At 37.9% G+C, this 25807-nt stretch overlaps 1 protein-coding gene across 1 annotated transcript in view; it reads right to left on the bottom strand.

Annotated features, from left to right (window-relative positions):
• Positions 1-18213, bottom strand: part of SNAPC3 (small nuclear RNA activating complex polypeptide 3) — a 39716-nt gene extending 21503 nt beyond the window's left edge. The window contains exons 1-3 of the mRNA XM_054583177.1: positions 17874-18213; positions 17077-17154; positions 7449-7533 (exon numbers count right to left, since the gene is read on the bottom strand). Coding sequence (XP_054439152.1) covers positions 7449-7533; positions 17077-17154; positions 17874-18190 — 480 coding nt within the window. The 5' untranslated portion in view covers positions 18191-18213. The remainder of the gene's footprint in view (positions 1-7448; positions 7534-17076; positions 17155-17873) is intronic.
• Positions 18214-25807: the final 7594 nt, after the last annotated feature.

The following is a 25807-nucleotide window of genomic DNA, read 5'->3' as shown; positions in this document are numbered from 1 at the left end:
GGAAACTCCAATACTTCAATTTCAGTGAGTAAAAAATCAGACCGAAAACTAATAAGGAAATAGAAGACATGAACAACTCTATAAACCAATAAGACCTAAAAGATGTACAGAACACTCCAACAACAGTAGAATACACGTTCTTCTCAAGTGTACAAGGACCATTCTCCAGATAGACCACCAAGTCTTCATAAATTTAAAAAGAATAAAATCATAAAAAATTTTTCTCTAAAATGATACATTACTTTTTAAAAACTTTTTATTTATTGATTTTACGTAGAGAAAAGAAGGGAACAAGGGAAGAGGAGAGAGAGAAAGGAAGGGGGAGAGACAGAGAAAGAGAAACACCAAATTGTTGTTCCCTTTACTTATGTATTCATTGGTTGACTCTTGTATATGCCCTTACTGGGAATCACACCTGCAACCTTGGTGTATGGGAATGATGCTCTAACCAAGTGAGCTACCCAGCCACGGCAAAAGTATCTTTTTCTCACCACAGCTGATGAAGCCAGTAATCAATAACATAAGTAAAACTGGAAAATTCAGATATGTGGAAATTAAACAACACACTCAAACAACCAGTGGGTCAAGAAGAAATCATGAGGTAAATTAGAAAATACCTTGAGATAAATGAAAAGGAAACATAACATAAGAAACATATGCAATGCAGCAAAAGCATATAAAGAGAGAAACTTAGAGCTATAGACACCTACCTAAATAAGAACAACCTGAAATCAATAACCTAACTGTAAACAAATAGGAAGTAGAAAAACAAACTAACCCTGAAGCCAGCAGAAGGATGAAAACAAATCAAAACTGACTCAACAAGAAATAGAAAATTTAAATAGATCTATACAAGACTGACTCAGTAATTTAAATCTTCCAAATGAAGAAAAGTCCAGGACTAAATTACTTCACTGATGAACTCTACCAAATAGCAAAGGAAGTTAATAACACCAATCATTCTTCAAGTCTTTGAAAAAAATCTCTAGAGCTGAGGAAATACTTCCTAAGTCATTTAGAGATGAGCAGATTCTGATACCAAAGCTAAACAAAGACACTACAAGAACACTACAGGCCAATATCCCTTATGAATAGAAATGCCAAACTAAAAAAAAAAAAAAAACCAACAAAAAAAACTTGCAAACTAAATTCAACAGCATATTAAAAAGGTTATACACCACAACCAAGTGGGACTTATGTTCAGGATGCAAGGATAAGTTCAATACATACAAATCAATCAATGTAATACACCACACTAATAGAATGGTGGGGGGAAACCATTCTATTCATCATCATCTCAACTGACATACAAAAAAGCATTTGACAAAACCCAATTCTTTTTTTATGTTAAAAAAAACCCCTAAGAACAGAAGGGAATTTAACATGACAAAGGCCATATGTGAACAAGTCACAATTAAAATCATACTCAATAGTGAAAGACTGATGCAAGAATGTGTACTATCCCACTTCTTTCAATACAGTTCTAGAAATTCTAACCAGAGCAAGGGGAAAAAAGGGAAGAAAGGAAAGAAGGAAGAACGTGCAACGGAGCAACCAATTTGGAAAGAGATAAAAGTATCTGTTTGCAGAAACATGCCATACATAAGCTTCTATGTACAAAATCCTGAAGAGTTCACACAAAAAACCTGTTAGAATAAACAAATTAAATAAAATTGCAGGATACAAAACCAAAACACAAAAATCAGTTTTATTTTTATACCGTGGCAATGAATAATCATTGAAAAGATTAAGAAAACAATTCCATTTAAAATAGCATCAAAAGAAATAAAATATTTAGTAATAAATTTAACAATGGAGATGAAAGAGTTCTAGTAAAAAAACCCCAGAGACCTTGAATCTCTGCTCATGACTTGAAAGACTTAATATTGCTAAGGTGACAATACCAAAATAATACATAGATTCAGTGCAATCCCTATCACAGTATCAATTTTTTTGCAAAAAATAAAAAATAAAAAATAAAAAAATCCTGAAAACAATTTTGAAAAGAACAAAATTGAAAGACTACCATTTCCAAATTTCAAAAATGATCAGAAAAAGCTACAGTAATCAAAACAATGAAGTAGCAAGATAAAGACTGACATACACACCACTGGACTAGAGAACTCAGAAACATCCCTAATATGCAACTGACTTTTAACAAGGGTGCCAAGACCATTCAATAAGGAAAGGACACTCTTCAACTTGTGCTAAGAAAAGTCGATATCCATACGTAAAAGAATGAAATCAAACCTTTACCTCATGCCATATATAAAAATAACTAAAAAATCAGAGAAATCAAGATGGCTGAGGAGTGAATGGAAGTCAAACTGACTTCCTCCCACAACCAATCGGGAATTACAACTAAAATATGGAGAAATCACCTGGAACAAACAACTAAACATTAGTGAGAAAGGAGCCTTATAATCTCGGACAGACATAATGTCAGCATTAGCACAACCTAACTGGTAAGGAGTGAGGTAGAGACTCAAGAAGGTGGGCAGGGCGCTCATGGGTGGCAGTACCAGAGGGATATTGAAACGGCCAGCTGGAACCCCCTGAGAAGAGCAGGGTCTAAACCATAAGCGGGGATCATCAGCCTACAGCACCAGAGTCCAAAAAGTACACAGATAACAACCAGCTGTGAAAAGCGGCAGGGTTGCTCTCTGACAGAGACGGGTGACTAGAGAAGCAAAGAGCCTTTTAAAGGGCCAACGCATAAATTTTTATTTGCAGCCACTTACCCTTGTCTCCGGCAAAGGCGGGGACAGAGTGGGCTAGAGCCTCCTGAGGAGAGACTGGGGAAAGAAGCTTCGAGGATAGAACTGAGAGAGTAGCTGGCAGAATCCCGGTGGTGACTCATCCCCCATTTGGCAGCAGCAATCTTGCCCAGGCAGACCACTCCCCTAAGCGACAACACTGTGAGAGGACCCAATAGCCCCACCCCAGTAGGGACTCTGCTTTGGCCCAGTGGTAGCCTGACTGCTGAGTACAGAGCAGCAACCACAGACAGTAGATATCTGGCTAAAGCGGGTAAAGAGTGGTCTAGAGACACTTGAGGAGAGATTGGAGACCAAGGCTTTGGGGAGAGAACGGAGAGAGTAGCCAGCGAGATCCTGGTGCTGACTCCTCCCCCATACAGCAGCAGCCATCTGTTTCAGGCAGACCACTCCCCTGAGCAGCAGCATGAAAGAACATAATAACCCTGCCCCCAGGAGGGACTCTGCCCCACCCTGTGGTGCCGGAGCCTGACTGCTGAGTGCAGAGTGACTGGATTAATAAATGAAGGAGACACAGACAGTAAATTCCTGGAAGTCTTGAATGGACTGCGTAAGGTCAGACAGGGTCAATATCTGACATCATCAGAGGCAGATCCAGAAAGAAAAAAGAGCGGTCTCCTACCACAGGAGTTTACACTTCAAAGTCAGGAAATCGAGACAGATCAATTTAAAAAGAAGCAGCAAAAAGAAGTCTCACACATAATGGCGAGACAAAGAAAAACTCCCCAGTCAAAGGAAAAGAAGGAGCCCCTAGAAAGAGAACTAAATGAAATAGAGGCAAGTAAACGATCAGATACTGAGTTCAAAACAACAGTTCTAAGGAAGCTCAATGAGCTCAGAGAGAATTACCAAAAACTACAGGGAATCTATGAGGAACTTACTGAAAACTATATCAGCATGAAAAAGGACATAGAAACTATCAAGAAGAGACAAGAGGAAATGAAGAATACAATTTCTGAATTGAAGAACACAGTAGAAGGAATCAAAAGCAGGCTAGATGAAGCAGGGGACAGAATCAGCAAGCTGGAGGATAAGGTAGAAAAAAGCTCCCAGAAAGAGAAAGAAAATGAAAAAAAGACTCAAAAAGAGTGAAGAGGTGTTGATGGAAATGCTGGACAACCTGAAATGTAATAATATCCATACAACAGGCATACCAGAAGAAGAGGAGGAGCAAGGGATAGAGAACCTGTTTGAAAAAGTAATGATGGAAAACTTCCCTAATTGGAAGAGAGAAAGTCACACAAGTCCAGGAGGCACAGAGGGTCCCATTCAAGAGGAACCCAATGCAGCCACTGCAAAATACATCATAATTAAAATGGCAAATATCAAAGACAGAGAATCCTAAAGGCAGCAAGGGAAAAAGAGGTAGTAACATATAAGTGAGTCCTGGTACGGCTAGCAGCTGACTTCTCAACAGAAACACTACAAGCCAGAAAGGAATGGCAAGAAACATTCCAAGTCATGAAAAGCAAAGGTCTGCAACCAAGACTACTCTACCCAGGAAGGCTCTCAATGAAAATGGAGGGAGAAATAAGGAGTTTCCCAGACAAAAGGCTAAAAGAATACATCTCCACCAAACCAGCGATGCAAGATATGCTAAAGGGGCTGCTTTAAGAAGATGAAGAAAAAAGAGCCTATGAATACCCATTCGCTTTCATAGTCAACAATACTTGATATTACCAGTATATTTAATACTTATTAATCTGATTGTGACAATGATGTGTTATTTTAGTTGTTACTTTATTATTTGTTGAAACTAAATCTGTTCTTGTTTATTTCTTGCCTATTTCTATTATTTTTAAAAAGCTTTAAATGACTTTTTGGTATTATTTATCCATTTCTTGACTAAATATTTGTAGAATTTTTTCCCTAAGAAAAAACCAAAAACTATCAACCCTCTTTTAGATGTGTTGCAAATACTTTCCTATTCTATTACTTGTCCTTTAACTTTTTTTATGGGTATATAACTGTATAGTCTTAAGTGCTCAATATAGCCATATTGTCCATATTTTACTTTATAGCTTCTGGGTTTGAATATTTTACATCAGGGTAAGAAAAATATTATATTTTCTCCTAAAACTCCTCAGATTTTACACACTGATTTTTAACTCACCTGAATATTTTTTGTATAATGTGTGAAACAGGGCTCTATATTTGTTTTATTTCAAGTAATAGTGGTCCATGCACCTTATTTGTTGAATAAACCTATTTTCTCCATTTATTTGAAATATAAATTTAATCATATACTACATTGTCAGACAGATACATACATTTGTTTCTACAATGCTCATTTTATTTCATTGATCTATTTGATTATTTCTGTGCTGGTATGTTTTAAATTGCTGAGACTTTATAATGGATTTAAATTTTTAAATATTTTATAATGGATTTTGACATTTAAAATAAATAAATAAAATCAATCTGCATTTAAAAAAAAAAAAAAAAACAGACCTCCTGCCTTTTGTGACAACATGGATGGAACTGGAGAATATGCTAAGTGAAATAAGCCAGTCAGTAAAAGACAAATATCCTATGATCTCACCTGTAAGTGGACTCTAGTCAACAAAATAAACTAACGAACAAAATAAACCATAGGCATGGAAACATGGAGCAGACTGAAAGCGACCAAAGGGGATGGGGAAGGAGGACAATGGTGGAAAGAAGGGGAAGGGACTAGACAAAGAACATGTATGAATGACCCGTGGACAACACGTGTGGGAATTGACTGTGGGAGTGGGGTGGGGTAGGGCAGGGTGGGATGAGTGGAGGAGGGCAAAGGGGTAAAAATTGAGACAACTGTAATAGAATGAACATAATTTTTAAAAAAACCTAAAAATGACCAAAGGCTTAAACTAAGAGCTACAACAACAAAACTCTTAAAAGAAAACTTAGGGGAAAAATATTCAAGCATTGGATAGGCAATATTTTCTTAAGTCTGACACCAACTACACAGATAATGAAAGAACAGATAAAGTCACTTTCATCAAATTTTAAAAATTTTGTATATCAAAGGACACTATCAAGAGCATGAAAAGGCAAGCCATAAAATATTTTTCAATTATATATATTACAAGGGTCTAGTATCAAAAATATGCAAAGAACTATTACAATTCAATAACAAATCTATTAAAAAATTGACAAATAATTTTAATAGACATTTCTCCACAGAAGATATACAAACCAATAAACACATGAAAGGCTGCCAAAATCACTAATCAATCATTAGAGAAATGCAAATCAAAACCATGAAGAGATCCCACTTCCCACTCACTAGGATGGCTAGTATAAAAAAGCAGAAAATGGCGCACTGATGAGACTAGAGAAACTGGAACCTTCCTGCATTGCTGGTGGGAGTATAAAATGATGCAGCCATTGTGGCAAACAGTCTGGTGGTTCCTCAAAACATTAAAATAGAATTAATTATCACATAACCAAGCAATTCTCCTCCTAGGTATATACTAAAAAGAACTGAAAATGAACTCATATTTGTACACTAATGTTCACAGCAGTATTATTTACAATAACCAAAAGGTGGAAAAACCCAAATGTCCACCAACAGATGAATGGATAAACAAAAGGTGTTATATTCATACAATTAAGTATATTATTCAGGTATAAAAAAGAACGAAGTTCTGATACATGCTATAGCACAGATGATCCTTTAAAACATTATGCAAATAAGCCAGACACAAAAGGACAAATATTGCATGATTGATTCCACTTGTCTGAAGTATCTATAGAAAGCAACTTCATAGAGAAAGTACAACAGAGGTTACCAGAGGGTAGGGGAAGGGAAAATGGGGAGTTATTATAATGGGCATAGAATTTCTCTTTGTGATGATAAAAGGTTCTAATGATGTTTACAAAGCATTTTGAATATATATGCCGCTTAAATGAACATTTAGAAGTGCTTAAAACAGTAAATTTTATGTTATATAAATTTTAACACAATAAAAAGTTAGGAAGACAATAAATGCCCCTATGCACTATTAAGTGCCCAGCACTAAGTGTGACACGTCGTAGGTTTTCAAGGGTATGGACTAAATAAACCCATCATTTCTATTAACACAATGCCTCATTACTCATCATCCTAAATTTTTCTGAGGATTTTACACAAGAGATTATGGATTAGGGAAAAAAGTACTGAAACCAAGATCAAGAGCAGAAAAAAAATACCAGGAACAGAGTGGTGAAAGGCCATGAATTTAGCCTAACACTGAGAGTACGACCATGCTAAACGCAAAAAATAAAGACAGTCCTGACTGGTGTGGCTCAGTAGGTTGGGCATCATTCTGCAAACCAAAAGGTCAATTCCTGGTCAGGGCGCATGCCTGGGTTGCAGACCAGGCCCCCGACTGGGGGACCTACAAGAGGCAACCAATCAATGTTTCTCTCATACAATGATGTGATTCTCTCCCTCTCTTTCTCCCTCCCTTCCCCTCTCTCTTAAAATAAAATAAATCTTTAAAAAAAATGAATAAAATGGAGATTTGAAAGTAAAATAAGTCATCACTTGAATTCTGACAGTCTTTTTCTTCTACTACTTCCCAACACCAGTAAAGTTTCTTTACTTTGCTTTCAACTAAGTATAAAGCCACCATACAGTCATCACTAACACTCACCCAATGACAGTGTGTTTTCATGGGAAAAGGTGAAAAATGAGACTCTCACCATCTCATATGCAAATGTTTCTTGTCTGCAGACTCGATCTATCGTTATCGTTTCTTCCCGATGTTCCAAAAGCCTTTTTCTAACCCTGTCATAGATACAAGAGAAATCAAACTTCAACATTCTTTACTGGAATTTTAAATGCATCTTCAATATTTAATTGTTTATTTTGAATGAATTTTAGTCTTACAAGCTGCAAAATAATACAAAGAGTTCCCTTATATCTCTCACCTGGCTTCCCCTATATTAACATCTTATATGATCATAGAATAATTATCAAAACCAGGAAATTAACATTAATCAGTATTATTAACAGACCTTTTTGGAACTTAACAAATATTTAAATTTGAAGCCTTTTTACTGTCCCAGTATCCCAAGCAGGACACCATATTGCATTTCTCACATTTTTTTTTCCTCCAGTCTTTTAGTTCTGCATTCTCTCCTTGTCTTTCATGATCTTGACATTTCTGAGGAGCTCTGTTCAGTTATTTTGTAGAGTGCCCTGCAATTTGGGTTTGACTGCTGTTCCCTGAGGACTGGAGTAAGCCTATACATTTTTTTTACTGTTGACTTGATTTTTTTTTTTTAATTTTTATTCTTGTTTATTCTGCAAGAATATCATCAAAACTCCCCAGCCAGTGTGGCTAAAGTTGGTTGGGCGTCATCCCACAAACCAAAAAGTTGCGGGTTCAATTCCCAATAAGGGCACATGCCTGGGGGGTTCCACCCCCAGTCGGGGCACGTAAGGAGGGCAATCAACATTTCTCTCTCACACTGATGATTCTCTCCTCCCTCCCTTCCCCTCTTTCTAAATAACTAACTAACTAACTAATTAAATAAATAAATAAATAAATAAATGTGTCACAGGAGTGATGATGTCCTTTACCGTCATGAGGTTGAGGATGTTAACTGTAATACAGAGAGGGGCAAAGCTGGGTTTACAGTTCATATGGAAAATAATATAATAATTAATAATATTAATACAAGAATGAACTCTGTGTTTTGCATACTCACAACTCTAAGACTACTTTTGCCCCAACCTGTATGTCTTACTACTGGTGATGTTTACCTTGTCTGCCAGGTTCTTACACTTGAAATATACTTTTCCTCTGTACTTGGTAAGTATTGAGGGGAAAACACTTTGAAACTATGCAAACTTTCATCCAGAAATTTTAGCATTCACAGTAGATTGTAACATTTATTACTGTAGTTTGCCTAGTGGTGATTCTCTATTTTCCTCATTCTATATTATCCACTGATATTATGAGGAAGACCTGTCTCTTTCCTTCCATTTTATTTAATCAATTACATGAAACTAAGAGATATTTATTTTATTCTATAGGTTAAAAATCTAATACTATCATTATTTTGTTGCTCAAATTGTCCTAGCTTTGGCCATTAGGAGCTTCTTCAGGTTGGCTCCTGTTCTTTCAACAAGTCTTTTCTTGTCATTGTTTTGCATGTCCTTACTTTCTGGCACCACAGAAAGCTCAAGGCCCATCCTCTATTTCCCTGTTTCAGCCCTGGAATCAACCACTTCTCCTAAAAGCCTGAATTCCTTTATTGCAGAGAGGTGTTTGGAGACCACGGGCTTTAGGCATTCTCATTGTTACTGCAGTCACTGTTTCTAGGCTTCTGAGCACAGGAAGGTAAAACACATCTATACTAACCCATACATGTATAAATATCTGTATTTCTGTATTTTTCCATCGGCTATATATTTAAAACCATGAGTTAATACTGATATTTCCAATCCTAAGAAAAAATCACAGTATTCACTTTAGCCTTTAACCTTTCCTTGTTTATACTTCTCCAAAAATGAGAAACTCGATTCCCACTGTTTACAATCCATTAACTTAATTCTAAAAAATGTGTACTTTCAGAATTACTAACCTACACACGTATGAGAAACACTAACTCATAAACAGTTTGTCTTTAACCTTACAAAACTTAATCAAGATATGCTCCATACAGAGCTCAGGTTAGTTCTTCCCCATTCTCTTCAGTGTAATTGTTATTCATTTATAATACTGCCAGTCTCACTCGTTGATTTTGTTCTCTATTTTGGGTTGCCCAACCCACATCCTGGTGATTTTAATTGTCTGATTACTTTTGAGGTATGTGGAAAACATGTGAAACATCACTATGGTTCTGAAAGTCAGAGTTATAAAAAACATACTCAGAGAAGTATCATTTCCTCTCTATCCCTCTATCCCTCTACTAATAACCTGTTCCCATTTCCTCCTTACTTTCTATCTCCATAGATAACCGATCTCTGTAATTCTGGTTTATCCTTTCCATTACTTTTGTTCAAATCAGCAGATACTTAGTGTTTTCTTATATTCCTTTCTGTATCAGTCTGAGTTCAATTAGGAGGAAAAAAATTAAGCAGTAAATTGAACAGAGGAAGATTAATCTAAAGAATTATTAACTTTAACAGAGAATTGGAGTAATGAGGGATTGGCAAGTAAGAAGCAGAGTTGTTACAGAATATAGAAATAGCAGATATAAGAAATATCCTATCCCTGCGTCTGAGAGAGAGTGCCCAAGAAGTCTCCTTTTCTACCCCCAGGACTGAGATCCAGACCTTGCTGGAGAGGGTATGGCTTGTACTCACTGAATGGCAGGAAAGTTGCTATGGTGCACCATCTGTGGGCCCTGCTGGAAATCCACCTTCAAGAATGTCAGAAAAAGCTGCTTAGGGGAGGTGTCAAGGGGAGTGGAGTGGGGTGGCAGGGAAATCGTCTCAGTGATGAGTGTTAATGACTGGTGGGAACTCTAGGAACTGGGCCCTGAGGAAGCTCTGTGCACTGCAGGATCCTGCTGAGCCAGCACATCGAACCAGGAAGCAAAACTCTTTCTTCCTGCAAAGTCTCCCTCCTGGGCCCTTTATTGACAAAGCTTAGCACTATGCCAGCTGGCAAAGGAAAAACTTTAAAGGGCCAAGGCCCATTTTTAGTGAGCAGACAAAAAAAGAAATTTGTAGATGAAAGCCATTAAATTGACACCTGGCAAATGTTCTTTCGTACATGAAGGGTAGCATATGCTTGTAGCCTTTGCTTTTTCCATGTAACAATATTTCCAAGAAATCACTCTATAGGTTCACCTTTCCTCATTCTTTAGTATAGTTGCCCAGTAACACTCTACTTTGTGGATGTCTTAGTTTGTTCAACACTCTCCTATGTACCTACATTTAGGGTATTTCAAGTATTTTGCAGTTATAAACAATGCTGCAATTACTAACCTCATAGAATATGTACTTTCATAATGCTGGAGGTCTATCTTCAGTATAAATTGTTAGAAATAGGACTATTGGGTCAAAAGGTATGTGACTGTAATTTTGTTAGGCATTACCAAATTTCTCTAGACAGGGCTGCGGCAATTTGCATTTCCATCTGCAATGTAAGGAAAAAAAAAAGCCTGTTTTCGCAGAACCTCCTCAAAAGAATCATAGTTTTAAATTTGTGCCAGTCTGATTAAGTAAGAAAAGATATCTCGGGATCATTCAATTTGCATTTCTCTAATGAGGAGTATGCTTGAACATTTTTTCATGTTTGTGAGTCATTTTTATGTGTGAATTATTAGCTCACATATTTTCCCCATTTTTCATTTTTAAATAACTTACTTTAAAATTTTTATTTTTATTTTTTAGAGAGAGGAAAGGAGACAGGGAGAAGGGCAAAGACAGAGAGAGAGAAGAGAGGGAAACATCAGTTCCTTGTTCCACTTATTTACAAATTCACTTGTTTCTTGTACGTGCACTGACCATGTACTGACTGGGGACTGAACCCACAACCTTGGAGTGTCCAGGCAATGCTCTAACCAACTGAGCTACCTGGCCAGGGCTTCCCCATTTTTCCACTGAGTTTTTGGTCTCTGTCCCTCCACTGTTAAGGTCTAATATACAGGGTGGGGAAGTTTTATGGTTGTTCATTTATATGGAAAATAATACAGTAATTAATAAATAATAATACAAGAATAACTTCCATGTACTCACAACTGTAAACCTACTTTTGCCACAAACTGTAATTAAGGTTATTAGCCCTTGTGGAATGTTATATTTTCTCCAAGTCTTGCTCCTGTCTTTTGACTTTATTTATGATTTTTTTAACATGTAAAATTCTTTATTTTTATGTTGTTAATTTTATTAATCTTTTTATTTCATTGCTTCTAATTTTAATCATACTTAAAGTCTTTCACTATACCAAGGTTTGTATGTTTCATTCTCTATAATCGATTCCTAACTCCTTTGGAGTTTATTATATTTAGTGTCATACTAAATTTCCATACTTATTTAAATATAACTGAACTCTTCTATTCCACTGGCCTTTTTGTCTATTAATAAACTAGTATCCACTGTTTTAATTATAAAGACTGTAGTATATTCTGATATCTGGTAAAAATCACTATGACCTCACAATTTCCCCATCAGAGTTCTTCCTAATTATTACTGCATATATCCCATATAAATTGTATTATCAACTTGTCTAAATCCATAAAATAATCAATACTTCCGGTATTTTTATTGGGATTGCACTTCATTTATAAATTAACTTAGAAATAACTGACATCATTGCAATGTTTAGTATTCCTATCCAAGAACAAAGAATCTCTTTCAATTTTTTTCAAGTCTTTTTCTCAATCTTTCAGGAGTGTTCTGAAATTTTCCTTATCTAAATTTTACACGTTTCTTGCTCAATTTATTCCTTAGAATTTAACCTTCTTTTTGACTACTGTTAATGAGATTTTCTTTATCATTTTGTCCTCTAATTGTTTGTTTTTTTACGTATGAAGACTATTGCTTTTTGTATATCAATACTCATCGTGCTATTATACTAAATTCTTGTTTTTTGTGTTTCATGTCTGTTTCAGCAATGAATTCTTCTGGATATTCCAGGTATTCTATCATTTGCAAACAAAGCTAGTTTTTCTTCATCTACTCTTGCCAAATTGCATAGTTAATACCTATAGCCAATGTTGCAAAGTAGTGAAGACAATGAGCATGCTTGCCTTGTTCCAGGTCTGAGTAGAAATGCCTGTCCACTTCTCTATTAAACAAGACACTAGCTTTACAACTAAAGTATATGTATTTTACCATATTACAACAGTAACTCTATGGTTTCCATTTTCTTGAGAGTTTTTTATCATGAATGGGTACTGGATTTTGTTAAAGGCTTTCTTAGCATCTCTGGAAATAATCAAACGATTTTTCTCCATAGATTCATTAACACAATATACGATATTAATAGATGGCCTAAGATTGAGGCAACCTTGCATTCCTGGGATAAATCCCAATTGGTCCTGGTGTAACTTTTTCTTAATACGGTATATGATTGTTTGGTAGTATTTTCTGAGTGTGGAGTGATACTGATCTCAAGTTTTCTTTCTTTGTAATGTCTTTATCTACTTTAAGTATCAGTGTTATGTTTGCTTCATAAAAAGAATTAAGAAAATTTTCCTTTCAAGGTCCTGAAGTTTTGGGACTATCTGGTCTTTGACTGTTTGGTAGAATTCTTATATGAAATTATCTGGACCTGGAATTTGTGCGATAGTTTCTTAAATAACTTCCCCTATTTTCCTACGAAAACTGGTCTATTTAAGTTTCTAACTCTAATATGGTTAATTTCAGTAACCTGTATTTCCCTAGGAAGTTATCTATTTCATCTAGGTTTTCAAATTTATATTGGTAGAGCAGGAATCAATAAACTCTTCCTTAAAGGGCCAACGAATAAATATTTTAGGTTGTGAGCCATATGGTCTGCTTCACAGCTTCTCAACTTGCCACTGTAGTACAAAAGCAGCCACAGCCAATGCATGTAAAAAAAAAAAAAAAAAAAAAGGCACAGCTGTCCCAATAGGCCTTTATCTGAAAACAACAACAACAAAAAGAAAAACAACAAAAAAATACAGGTGGCCAGTCAGTGGACCACCAAACTCTGGAAAGTAGTCTCTTATAATTTAAAAAATTTATTCCAATGGTTATTTCATCCTCATTTAGTGTATGTTTGTGCTTTTGTCTGTTTTTTCCCCTTAATCAAGTTATCTAATGTTTTACCTACTTTGTTAATTACTTCAAAAAGCTGATATTTTTGATGAGATTCATCCTTTTTCTATTCTTTTTTTCATTAAATATTGCTATTATCTCTATAACTTCCTTCCTTACAGCTTCTTTTGATTTAATTTATTGTTCTTTTTTTAGTTTTCTGAGCTGGAAATTTAATTCATTTTTATTCTTCACTTTTAATATATTGTTTAGGGCAATAAATCTTCCTATAATCTCTGCTTTAAATGTATTCCTTATATTCTCATACATGGTGTTTTCAATATCATTATTTCTTTAAAAAGTCTGTCATTTCAGTGTTTTCTTCTTTTGCGCATACATTATTTAGTAAGTTTTAAAATTTCAAGTGAAATGGCTTGAATTTTGTTGTTAGTAAATTCTATTATGTTGTGATCAGAAAATGTTTGTAGTATTTCTACTTTATAGAAGTTATCGGTGTTCCCTTTGTGAACACATACCGATTTTTGTGAACATGACATGAGATCCCTATTATCAAGTCATAAATTTTGTGTGTATATACCTCCATAAGACATCCTATCCCACTGTTTAGAACTTTTATCTCATCTTTTTTTAAAGAATTCATTTATTTATTTTTAGACAGAGGGGAAGGGAGGGAGAAAGGGAAAGAAACATCAATGCGTGGTTGCCACTTGCATGACCCCGCTGCGGACCCAGCCAGCAACCCAGGCATGTGCCTCAACTAGGAATCGAACTAGTGACCCCTTGGTTCACAGGCCGGCACTCAATCCACTGAGCCACACCAGCCAGGGCTATCTCCTCATTTTTTAATCATTTGCTCTGATTTGTGCTGAGATTTGATATATTAAATTATCCTATTACTCATGCATTTCTAGCTATGTTTCCTTCCATCTCCTATAGTTTTGTTTTATAAAGTTGGCTACTATTTTATTAATTGGCACTCCATCAAAGCACAGATATATTAGAGGTTTAAAAAAAAAATTATTTGTTTTAGTGAATGGGTAATAGTCCTCGAATTTTGTGGCTCGCTTTTTTCGAAGGACTCTAGAGTCCCCCTTATCATCCTTTAAATGATGCTGTGAACAGTGTGCTTTCTTGGCTAGAGAAATGAAAAGGATGAGCAGACTGAAATTTAACTGAAATTGCTATTGTAATCTATGGCCATACCACCCTGAACATGCCCAATCTCGTCTGAAATCGCTATTGTATTAAAAGTAATGCTGCTGAAGCTTTTGGGATGACAGATAAGGTTTCAGTAGCACCCATGTAGTAACAATTAACCTCTCCTATTCCTAGAAATTAAAATTTTCTCTTTAAGTCATCAAAAAATTTCAAAAGTGATAAAGATAAGTTGCTTAACTTGCTGTGGATATATTAAAGGATTATCGATCTCTATCAACTGGCATTTTTCCCCTTTACATGCATAAAATGATTCCACTAGCTTGTTTGTTAGGCAAGGAAAAAAGTAGGAGAAATGTATTTATTTTATGCCATATTAAAAGGGTCATGTACTTAGATTTTGTTTTAATTTTTATGTTTTTAAATTATTGGTGGGGAGAAAGATTTAGAAAGAGAAGGTGTACAGATATAGATTTTGGTACATGTCTAATTTATCTGCAGTTCTATTTAGATATATATTAGTTACATTTTAAATATGATAGTTTCAAAGTACATCAAAATAATCCCAGCTAAGGAATGCTGTACTAACTCCTTTTACATTATATTATATTCAAGTCTACCAACATTTCCTATAGAAGTGATAAGAAGACAACCAGTGAGATCCAGTTGATCTAGTAAGAGAAAACAGCCAGGGAAAGCAATGTGTAATCTAAAAATGACTATTGAACATGGCTTAATAAAACCATTATAAACCAATTAGTATGTTATTCACTATAACAAAAAATAGTATGCTTTGTTTATAATTATCACCAGCCAATCTCTAAAAATCGCTTTTCTCAGGTTAATGGAAATTTCATTTATTCCACTCATTCCATAAATATCTACTGACTCTCCAATTATGTCAAAGTTCTAGGAATTGGGGATTAGTAGTGTGTGTGACAGGTATAACTTATGAAGCTTAAGTCTAACTAGAAAAACACAAAAAGAAATAGATACACCATAAACATAATGAGTATCTTAACAGAGAGATATGAGGGCTCCATAAGCGTTTATAAAAGGGGTTCTAAATGAAGCCCTTAATCCTTCAGCTGATACTTGAAGGATAAGTAGAAGCCAGCAACACCAGAAGGATAAGGACCAGTAAGTGTTGTAGGCAAAGGCCAGGACTGAGAGCACATTCCAGGGACTAAAAAAGAACTGTAGTGTAGCTGGAACCGAGCAGAGACAGGGCTCAAAAGATCAGCAAGATCCATTCTGTAGAGGGCCTGTGCGCCACTTAAGATCTCAGGACTTCTGCCTAAGAGCCTTTGAAAGGTTTTCAGTGAGAGTGACCCAATCAGATGTGCATTTTAGAAAAAAAATCTAACTAATCAATCAACAATAGTTGAAGTGCACCAACTGAAACAAAAGAGTATGACTGGCTTAAGGGCAATACACAAATGAAAAAGTTTGGGAGCCTTCAAAGACTTCTAAAATGTTAGAATATTTCTAGACATTACAAGTGCACATATTCCTGAAGGGAAGAGGGGTTGTAGTAATATGGAAAGTAATCTTAGGGCCTAAAGATGGTGTAGGTTTCAAATAGGACAGGGGCCATGTGCATGCTGAGCCTTTTGAAAGAGAAAGTGGTTGAAAATGACTCTAGAAAGGCGAATTTGAGCTATAATATGTGGAAGGTTTCAAATGTCTAAGTAAGGAGTCTGGAACCTGTCCATAGAAGGAAGCGCCGCTGGCAATTTCTTAACAAATAAGCATGTACAAATGATAGCGTAAGGAATAAATCACTAGAAAACACAGGACCCAGGAAAGACAGGATCCTTTCTTTCACAGCACTCCGAATGTTACTAATGTCAATATAGTATTAGCAGTAGAGAAGGGAAGCAGACTTGGCAGCTATTACAAAAGAAGCAAAGACAGAGTTAAAATGCCTGCCTGAATTTTTAAACTCTCATTGTATTTGTCTTTTAATTCCATTTTCCTAGTAATTCACTTTTGTCCTACTTTTAAGTGTGGCTCTGTCAAAAATTAAAATAAAAAAAAACCAAACCCTGGTCCTTTACAAGATAGTTTGAGAGGCACTAACAGTATTTAGCTTGCACCTGAAATCTAAGTAGATTACTATACCTTTGTAAAGACACATATAAAAATAAACACAAATATGAATATGGACTGGATATTAGAAGTTATATATTTGCTATTAATTTTTAGTTGTAATAATACCACTCTGATTATGTAGGAGAATGATACTTTTAGGAGCTACATGCTGTCTGCAACTTACTGAAATGAGTCTAGCTACAGAATGAGACACAGGGCAGGTATCTCAAAAATTTAACAGTTAAAGCAATATGAGTAAATGTTAATGATGGTTGAATTTAGGGGGTGGGATGACAACAATCAAGTTTTGAATAATGTTAAGAAATATTTAAATAAATAGCACATAATACCATATAATAAAAGCAAGGTCTTTCATACCCCAAAGTCACTAGGTCACTATTCTCTGGGATGACTTCTGGGTCCTCTTCTTCCTCAAGGCACTTCAGTTTATCAAGGCTTAAAAAAAAAAAATGTGCATGAGGAAAAGCAATCATGCATCTTGTCTATAATGAGTCCAGGTAGTGTCCTAAATACACCATCGAATTAAGAAGTCAGATAAAATCAAGTAGGTGGCTCAGAGGAGGCCAGAATTCAAGGCAAAGATTTCTGTGCGGAAATATAAATACATTCTATTCTTATAAAAGCATATAAGGTCGATAGAAGGAGGCCAATATTGTTAAGTGAAGAAAAAAATATTTTTAAAAAGTTATTATTATTATTTTTTTTTTGTATTTTCACACCAACTACGGCACGTAGGGAAGAAAATCTTCAGTAATAGCATACTTGGGAGATGCCCAAAGAGACCAGATAACAGTCCTCTTCCTGCCTTACGGTTCCTCTATTGTCAAAGCATCTGTCAACGGCAGGTACGCGTCGCTGTTACCGATTGCTTTTCTACGTTAACAAGCACATTATTAATTAGCGAATAGAAAAATTAATCTTTTATGCAGTTCTCTCATCCCTTCACTCCAACTTGTAAAAATTGTGCATTCCCAATACCATTCCTCTCCCAATGTTGCGGGAAAGCTTTAGCCAGGTTGAAAGCTTTTGAAGGGCAGTTCTTCTGCCCTCAGAGTATACGACAGGCCCTCCCAAAGAAGGGTTCCAGGGAGCACAGGAGTAAAGCTGCACCCGGGTTGGCCCCAAGCAGCAAAAGCCCCTCGGCCCGCACTCACCCGCAAACTGCCCTTAGCTCGGCTGCCGCCTCCATACTACAGCCCAGATCCCGGGCCACGGCGGCATCCTCCCAGGCGGAGTCGGCGACCCCTCCTGGCTCAGGCAGCGCGGATGCCGGCGGCTCTTTCAGCGACAAATCCCCTTGCCCGCGCAGCCGGCCACGCCACTGCTCCCCGAAGGCGCCCACGTGGAAAGCACGCGTGTTTAGTTCGGGAACCTCGTACTCTGGAAAGTTGCAGGCGCCACTGCTGGGGACCGGGACCTGTCCGCGGCTCACCCCACTGCACGTTGGGACACCCGGACTGCCTTCAGCCATGTTCGCTCCACTCCCTTGCAAAAGCCGGAAGATCAAGGCCTTGCGGAGCGTGATGGGACTTGTAGTTGTACGTGGCCCCAGCCAGCGAACAGTGGGACTGCGCGGGCCAAGCTTCAGACACTACATTTCCCGTCAGGCCCCCGCCAGCGGCACCGCGAGCGTCCTTGTTCAGGGCTGAGTGCATTGTTCTCCGCTCTGGGCGGAGCGCGAGGTGAGTGTGGTTTTCCATCCTCCGCCGCCTTTGGAGTTCGGTTCCCGGCCCCCACAGTTAAGTAGCCTTGCTCTCTGCTGGGTGGGGCGGCCTCCACACGCCTTTGGGTCTCGCTGTTTACTTTTCCTCCGCCCCAGGGTGCGAGACCTTTCTTTCTAGGGTTGGCGGGTTGCTCTGCTGCCTCACTGCATCATAGCCTGAGAAACAAGGGCGCCGGGGGCCGAGATCCGGGACACCAACCGGCCCTCCAGAGCTTACTCCAGAACCTGTCCAAAGATCCCTTGTTCGCGTGTGTATATACGCATAAAGTGTTACTCACACACATATACACACACAAAATAAAATTTATTAAGCGTCTACCCGTTTACTGTGCACCAGACACGATATATCATTAACCCTAATGTATATTGTTACAAATCAGTGTTTCCAGGGTCCCTATGTTGCTTTTGAAGACAGTTAACTGTTAGGATATGAAAGCAGGATTGAAACTCAATCTGTCTTGCTTTAGATTGAGCCCCTCCATCTCTTAGCGGCCCCAAAGGAAGGAGCAGGACACACAGAGCAAACCCTAATTATGGAAATAATTTCTATTTCCCAAAAGAAACCTTGTACCTTTTAGCTATCAGTCCCAATCCTCCCAACTCCACCCGTAGCCCACCACTGATCTTCCTGTCTCTATAGATTTACGCATTCTGGACGTTTAATGCTAATGGAATTCTATGTGTGGTGTTTTTGTGACTAGCTTTTCCACTTAATGTAATATTTTCAGTGTTAATGTAATATTTCCATATTGCAGCATGTGTCAGTACTTCATTTCTTTTTATGACTGAATAATATTGCATTATATGTATACTATATTTTGTTTTTCCATACATCAGAATGTTGATTGCAACTTTTGGCTATTATGAATAATGCTGCTATGAATGTTTATGTACAATTTTTGTGCATAATATATTTTCACTTATCTTGGGTATATCTATATCTGAATCCACATAACTAGGAGTGAAACAGCTGAGTCACATGATAACTCTATGTTAAATAATTTGGGTAACTGCCAGGCTGTTTTCTACAGTAGCTGCTCCATTTTACACTCCTAACAGCATTGTATGAAGATTCTGATTTCTCCACATTCTTGTCAACACTTGTTATTAACTGATATTTTCATTAGTCGTCCTAGTGATAGGGGAATCCAAAGGTTAAAGATTTTAGCCTTAGTTGTAGTTGATAGGCTTAAATGATTAATGCATGTGGAAATCTGTTATTCCAGAAACTAGAATACATGATCTACTTGACTCTAGGAGGTCCACAAGCAATTCAGCCTTTGTGCCCCAGGGGGTTTACAAGCAATGAAGATGGTGTCTGAGCCATTGAGTTCCACCCAGGGCGTGCAGATAAAAAATTGTTAATGAACAGACAAAGAAGTACTAGGAACTCTTATCCAATTAACCTTTTTTTCTCAAACCCCTTACCTACCCTTTCTTCTCTTTATAAAAAGGTCACTTTGAGATGAAATGTTAAGATTGGTTTTAAGCATAGATAATCTGCTGTCTTCTCAGATTACCAGCATCTGAATTAAGCGTCTATAAAGACTCAATCCTTGTCTCTATTTATTGGTTCTGGTAGTGACAGGTAGCATGAATGCTTACTTTTCAAGTTTCAGTAGTGATTATGAAATGTGGTTTTGATTTGCATTTCCATGATGACTATTTGAGGGGAACTTCAACCCGTGGAGTTCTCTCAGTTGGGGACAAAGAAATGAGTTTTCCCAAACACAGTCAGTCTGATGGGAAAGGGGGTGGTGATTCCCTCTAGTGAAGAATGCCCTAAACCCTTCCCTGAAGTGGGTTTTATTGGAATCTGTAGGTGTAGGTGTATATAGCATGCATGCAAACCTTATCAATCAATGCCTAAAGGCTATAGTTACAGAAAACAGATATGGTTCATAGATAACAATTGAAGGAACACAGATTTGCTTCAGACCAGGGTCTGTTGGACATGCTGATGCCAGGTGGTCGTTAAGGCATGGCTCCTGAATTCAGAAATTCACTCCTTCTGTCTGGAGCTTAAACATCTGGTTTATATTAACAGGGCTATACAAAGCAAAGCAAGCTTCAAAGGGTACAATGCATTTTTCATGCATGATTTGCCACGGGAACCCTCAGTGTTAGCATTGGATCATGCCTGCCTCCTGCATTCCCAGCTTTCCCTTCAAGACTTACAGACCTCTTTCAAGGCCTTGCTTGAATGGGACTACAGTTTCGGATACCACAAAAAGTAGTCCCCAACAACTAATGATATCGAGCATCTTTTGCTTACTGACCATCTGTATACCTTCTTTGGAAAGACATCTATTCAAGTCCATTGCCCATTTCAAAATAAGGTTATATGTTTTTTATAGGAGCTCTGGTATTTATGAACATCTGTTGTTTTTGTCTGCCTAATATTCTGTTTCTTAAAACTTACCTTCTTTTGCTCGTCCTGGGGCTGCCAATTGTAGAGCTCTTCCTACTCTGGCCACAGTAATTGACTCAAGGATGAGCAAGTGACTCCACTAGAGCCAATCAAAATCCTCTGGGATTTTATTTGTAACTTGAAAGTCTCCCACCCAGAGGATCTAAGGATGTCCTCTAGACACAGCCTATGTTGACCAGTGGAAGAGTTAGAAGGAACAAAGCCAAGAGTTTAAATAAGCAAAGGTAGAAGATGGAGAGAGGTCACATGACTTGGAGCAATTGTGGCTGAGAACATCTTCCTCCCTAGACTTGCATAAATGTGTGTGTGTGTATAATATATATGGCTATTCTGAGTTGAAATCTTAACCTAAAGACTAATAGTCTTCCCCTGGCCCTGTAAGACTTGGTTGGAAACTCTCCACAGGGGCAGCTCTCACTCCAGAAAATGAAGTCATACTTTAGGTGGGAGGACTCTTAACATATCAGTATATTTGGAAATTCGAATAATACCGGTTTCAGGAATGGAGACCACAATGGTTCCTGAGCAGCAGACAGTAGGGCAGGACCAAAATGAGCACTGCAGGGGAAGGTTGTCACTGTAAGGTGTGGTTCTGGGTAGCAGCAGTTTGAGGCATTGGTAGGTAAGGAGGATTTGTAGTGAGTGCCAACAGCGATCACAACACAGCATCAGTTGAGTCTGATCAATAGCCAACCCTTGGAATAAGGCTGAAGAGGTCCAGAATAGCCACTGCACCATACAAATTATTTTGAGCTAAAGGCATTTAAGAATAGGCTACCCCTCCCCTCATACCTCCTTATCTACCTAAATGGCATGCCTTCCAAAAGAACTCAATTGTCATAAAGACCCTCTCTGAAAATAGGGAAGACTGACCTGAAGTAGACACCACATCTAAACAGATGTCATTGTTATAAAATTCTCATCTATTCTCCTAAGGGCCCATTTATCTTTCCCAAAAGTCTTTCCCAAAAGTTCTCTCTTAAGTGTCCTTTCTCCCCCTTCCCTATTTAGAAGTCATTTGTTTTTCCATAACCACCTTTCTCCCCTTCCCCACCTCCTGTTAAGATGGTAAATAAGCTCAATCTCCAAGAGCCTTCTGGAGCCACACTTTTCTGTGATCTCTTCCATATATCATATATATGTGAATAAAAATCTGTCTTTTCTCTTGCTAAGCTATCTTTTGTAGTTTAATTCAAAACTAACAAAATTTAATTCAAATTAAATTAAATTTAATTAAAAATTTTGAATTAAATTTTGTTAGTTTAATGATGAACCTAAGAGGGTAAAGGAAAAGTTTTTCCTTCCCATCAAGGCCATGGCAAAGGCAGCTTTTGGCTTTGTGGCAAATTTGGCAGATGACAGTATTGCTAGACCTGGCTCTAGGACCAAACAACAACAGAAAGGAAGTAGAAAGATTCCAAGGTGCCAGTGTAGGTATAGTTCTTCTGATTCTGGGTGAGCTTTGTATGATTCTTGAGGAAGAAAAAAACCCCTGATGTTTCCCAATTGAATGAGACAGGCAAGTAAGCCAGGACAGGTGGAATAGGGAAACTGAGACAGTTAAATGGCCAAGCAGTTTACAGCCATCTAGTAAACTGCAAAATCCTACCTTCTGTAACCAAATACACTTGAGAGTAAATGGTTTATACTTCTCCCTAACCAAAGGGTAAATAGCTTAAATCACCTTAGAGAGATAGATAACAGAAATCCAATTAGTGCTATTTGTGCCAACCACACCCAAGGATGGGTGAAGTCAGGGGAACAATTCTCCTTTTGGGGCATCAGCATAAAACTAATGAGTGTTCTATTGAGAACCTCCCCTAAGACCTCCCCTAAAATGCCTACCTTTAGAAAACAGATAAGAACCCTCATGACAGAGACCTAGCATGGTTCCCTCTGGAGCACACCCACACTTCTCTTCCACCTCAAGCGTGCATCTTTATTTTTCTCTCATGGACTCTAAGGACCCCCGTGAGACTGACAATCGGGAGCAACGGGCCGCAGCAGCTCATTGTGGACTAACCCCTTGAACCTGTCTCCAAGGTCCCCTTTTCCCTGACTTTTCAGTGAGCTAACAGCAGCCTCACCTTGGCTCACTTCTGTAACTGCAACTTTTACTTGTCAGTGAGTCTAAGCAGCTCAGTGCGTCTCACTTCTTTCCTATAACATTTCTAGGGAGCCAGAGCTAGGCTCTCTCCCGTTGCTTCTTCTATCCTAGACTTCTCCATGAGTTAACAGCAGCCCCACCTTGGCTCACTTCTTTCCTATAACATTTCTATATGTTACGGGAAAGGGACTCACCCAGAGAGGATCTGCCTCAGCCCTTTCCGGTGATGTGGGGATTGAGGTGGTGGCAAAGACTGAGGTGGTGACGTAGGTTAACAGTAGGTGACAAGGTGAAGTTGGCATCATTTGCTATCATGGTGCCATTTGCTGAGCAGGTAAATGTTAAACACGATAGCCATTTTACTCTTCTGAGTTTATGTCCATAGGACTGGAAATTACTGGGAAGCAAGAACAGAACAAAACTAACTGCCCCCTATAGCCAGAGGCAAAAGATAACATTGGAGCAAACTGCAATTCATGCAAATCCAACTGAAACTTGTGTTGCAAGCCCCTAACAGCCAAGGGGCCACACAACAGCAACCCTCCCAACGCTTTTGTAATCCAATTATAATCCAATAAAAACTCAAAGACCCTACATTTACTACTGGTGTATCTCACCATGCCCCTTCCCACTCTTATAAAGTGAATAAAAACTTTGCGCTCTGCATTTTCTTCTCTTTGTGAATTCTTTCACAGCCTTTGTCACCAGCCACCCTAACAGGAGGGATTCTGAGTAGTGACACAAATCAAGATTATGAATTGTTATTTGGCTGTTGGTTTCCCAATTCTGCTTATGCTCCTTGGGGCTGGCATTCCCACCAGGTTCAGAGAAAGGCCCTGGAGAAGCCAATGGTTAAAAGAGTTGCTGCCACAGCCAACTCTCTGGCATTTCTAGTGAGAAGAGAATAGGGCAAATGCCTAATCTTCACTCGCCCCTTAGACATTGTGAGGTTTTAGGAAAATAAATAGTAGCCAGCTCTTTTCAGCAAAAACGTTGGGGACTCCTCCTTGAAGATACAAGAAGGAGAAATTTTTTTGCTTGGTATTGTTTGTGGATTTTCTGCTTCAACCATTGCTGTTCAGGTGGAGAATTGCTTTCCTGAAGCCAGGGGACCACGTGGGGCTTTCTCTCTGCCAAAGAAAGGAGTAGAGAAGGATGGAAAGGGAATGGAGTGAACAGAAAAGACAGCTGGGGTCCTCTTAGTCATAGAGGCAGTTGGCAGAATAATAATAACCATTAGTGAGGAAGAAGATTTATAACCATTCAAAGGGCTTACATTAATTAAAAAGAATTTTAACAACTGAAGTGGAAAATCTGAATCTAATGTCCTCTTCCATTTTAAGCAGAAATCCTTTTCAAGGCTGAATAACTATTAATAGGTCTGTATTTGCATAATGACTTTCTTTTTATTTTCTAAATTGCCCCCAACTAATTGCTTTAGGAAACCTCTACTCTTCCTTGTTCTCCCATCACTGCCATCTCAGTTCCACTGATGTGTAAAAATTGGGTAATTAGTTTTTTCTAAGGACAATGACAAATTTATTGTAAGGTGTTTTAACTCTTGGATTAGCAAACAGAGTGAGAAAGTCTACTGGCGAGAAATAGAAAATCACAGTAAAAAATACTGGAAAATGTTCTGGCCCCTTTTGATTATAGAGACTGTGAACTTGGAGAAATGTGGGAGAAGCTATCTTTTTTTTTTTTGGAGGGAGATTTGGAACTGGACGTGGTCTGACTCTCATGAGATGAAGCTAGCATCATCCTCAGATTCTACAACCAAAAACATTCTTTTATTTACTTAAGTTATTTTAGTACCTCTATAAAATACATTCATTAATGTCAGTGGCATAGATCCTGAAAATGGTATAAAATGATTGAAGGCAAAAGCTGTGGGATCAGATAACAAAATACTCCCTGATAAGACTCAATCCTCATCTCAGCAGGAAAGCATCTTTCTACTTTATAGTTACTTTCTCCCTCTTTTCATTCTGTACTGTAGAAAGTAAGTCTCTGAGCACAGCTTATACTCGAGAGGGGAGACTCCATCTCCTGGAAAGTTAAATAATTATTCGGAATTCTTGTAAGGGAGATTTGTTTCTTCTCCATTTATTTAAATACACATTTTTTTATTACTACAGTAGGAACTCATGGATAATTATTTTATGCTTTGGGTTATCATCCAGTATTACTGTATTAACTATGTGTTTCTGATTCTTTAGCATCTGGGGTCTTGCTGAATCTGGAGAGACTGTCCTCTCAGTGCCCCTTCCCCCAGCCAGCCAACTCCTAGACACTGTAAAAGACTCTCCTTTGAGTGTCACTTTCAAATGTAAAGCAACCAATCCAGAGCCAGCATTCCTACCACCTCCTCTAGGGGTTCTCACACTTAGGACTACTATTCCCCTGCCTTAATCATCCAGGTCCAGGAACCAGACAACTAGGGACAGCACCAATGCGCTAAGAGCTGCTGAAACTAATCAAACTAGCCAATCTAAACCTGCTTATGACTTGCTTGTTCCTTTTTTGGAAGCCACAATAAAGCCTCTTGCTCACACTTCCCCATGGCTCCTTCTGCCCTCCTGATCAACCCCGGTGCTTCCTCACACAGCCTTCTGTGGCATGGAGTGCCCCTTCCTCTTAGAAACTGAACCAAACTTTTATTTTTTATTTGTTTTTTTTTCTTTTAGCTTTTATTTTTTTTTATTGCTTTTAGAGAGAATAAGAGAGAAAGGAAGAGAGAGTGGAAGGGAGAAAGAGAAACATCAATGTGAGAGAGAAACATGGATTAGTTGCTTCCCATACATGCCCAGAATGGGGATTGAATCCG

Source organism: Pteronotus mesoamericanus, unplaced genomic scaffold (assembly GCF_021234165.1).
Source record: "Pteronotus mesoamericanus isolate MK-2021 breed Mesoamerican mustached bat unplaced genomic scaffold, CSHL_Meso_final contig_73, whole genome shotgun sequence".
Lineage (NCBI taxonomy): Eukaryota > Metazoa > Chordata > Mammalia > Chiroptera > Mormoopidae > Pteronotus > Pteronotus mesoamericanus.
The sequence above is the reverse complement of the archived record's forward strand: the minus strand, read 5'-3'. Positions and strand labels throughout refer to the sequence as shown.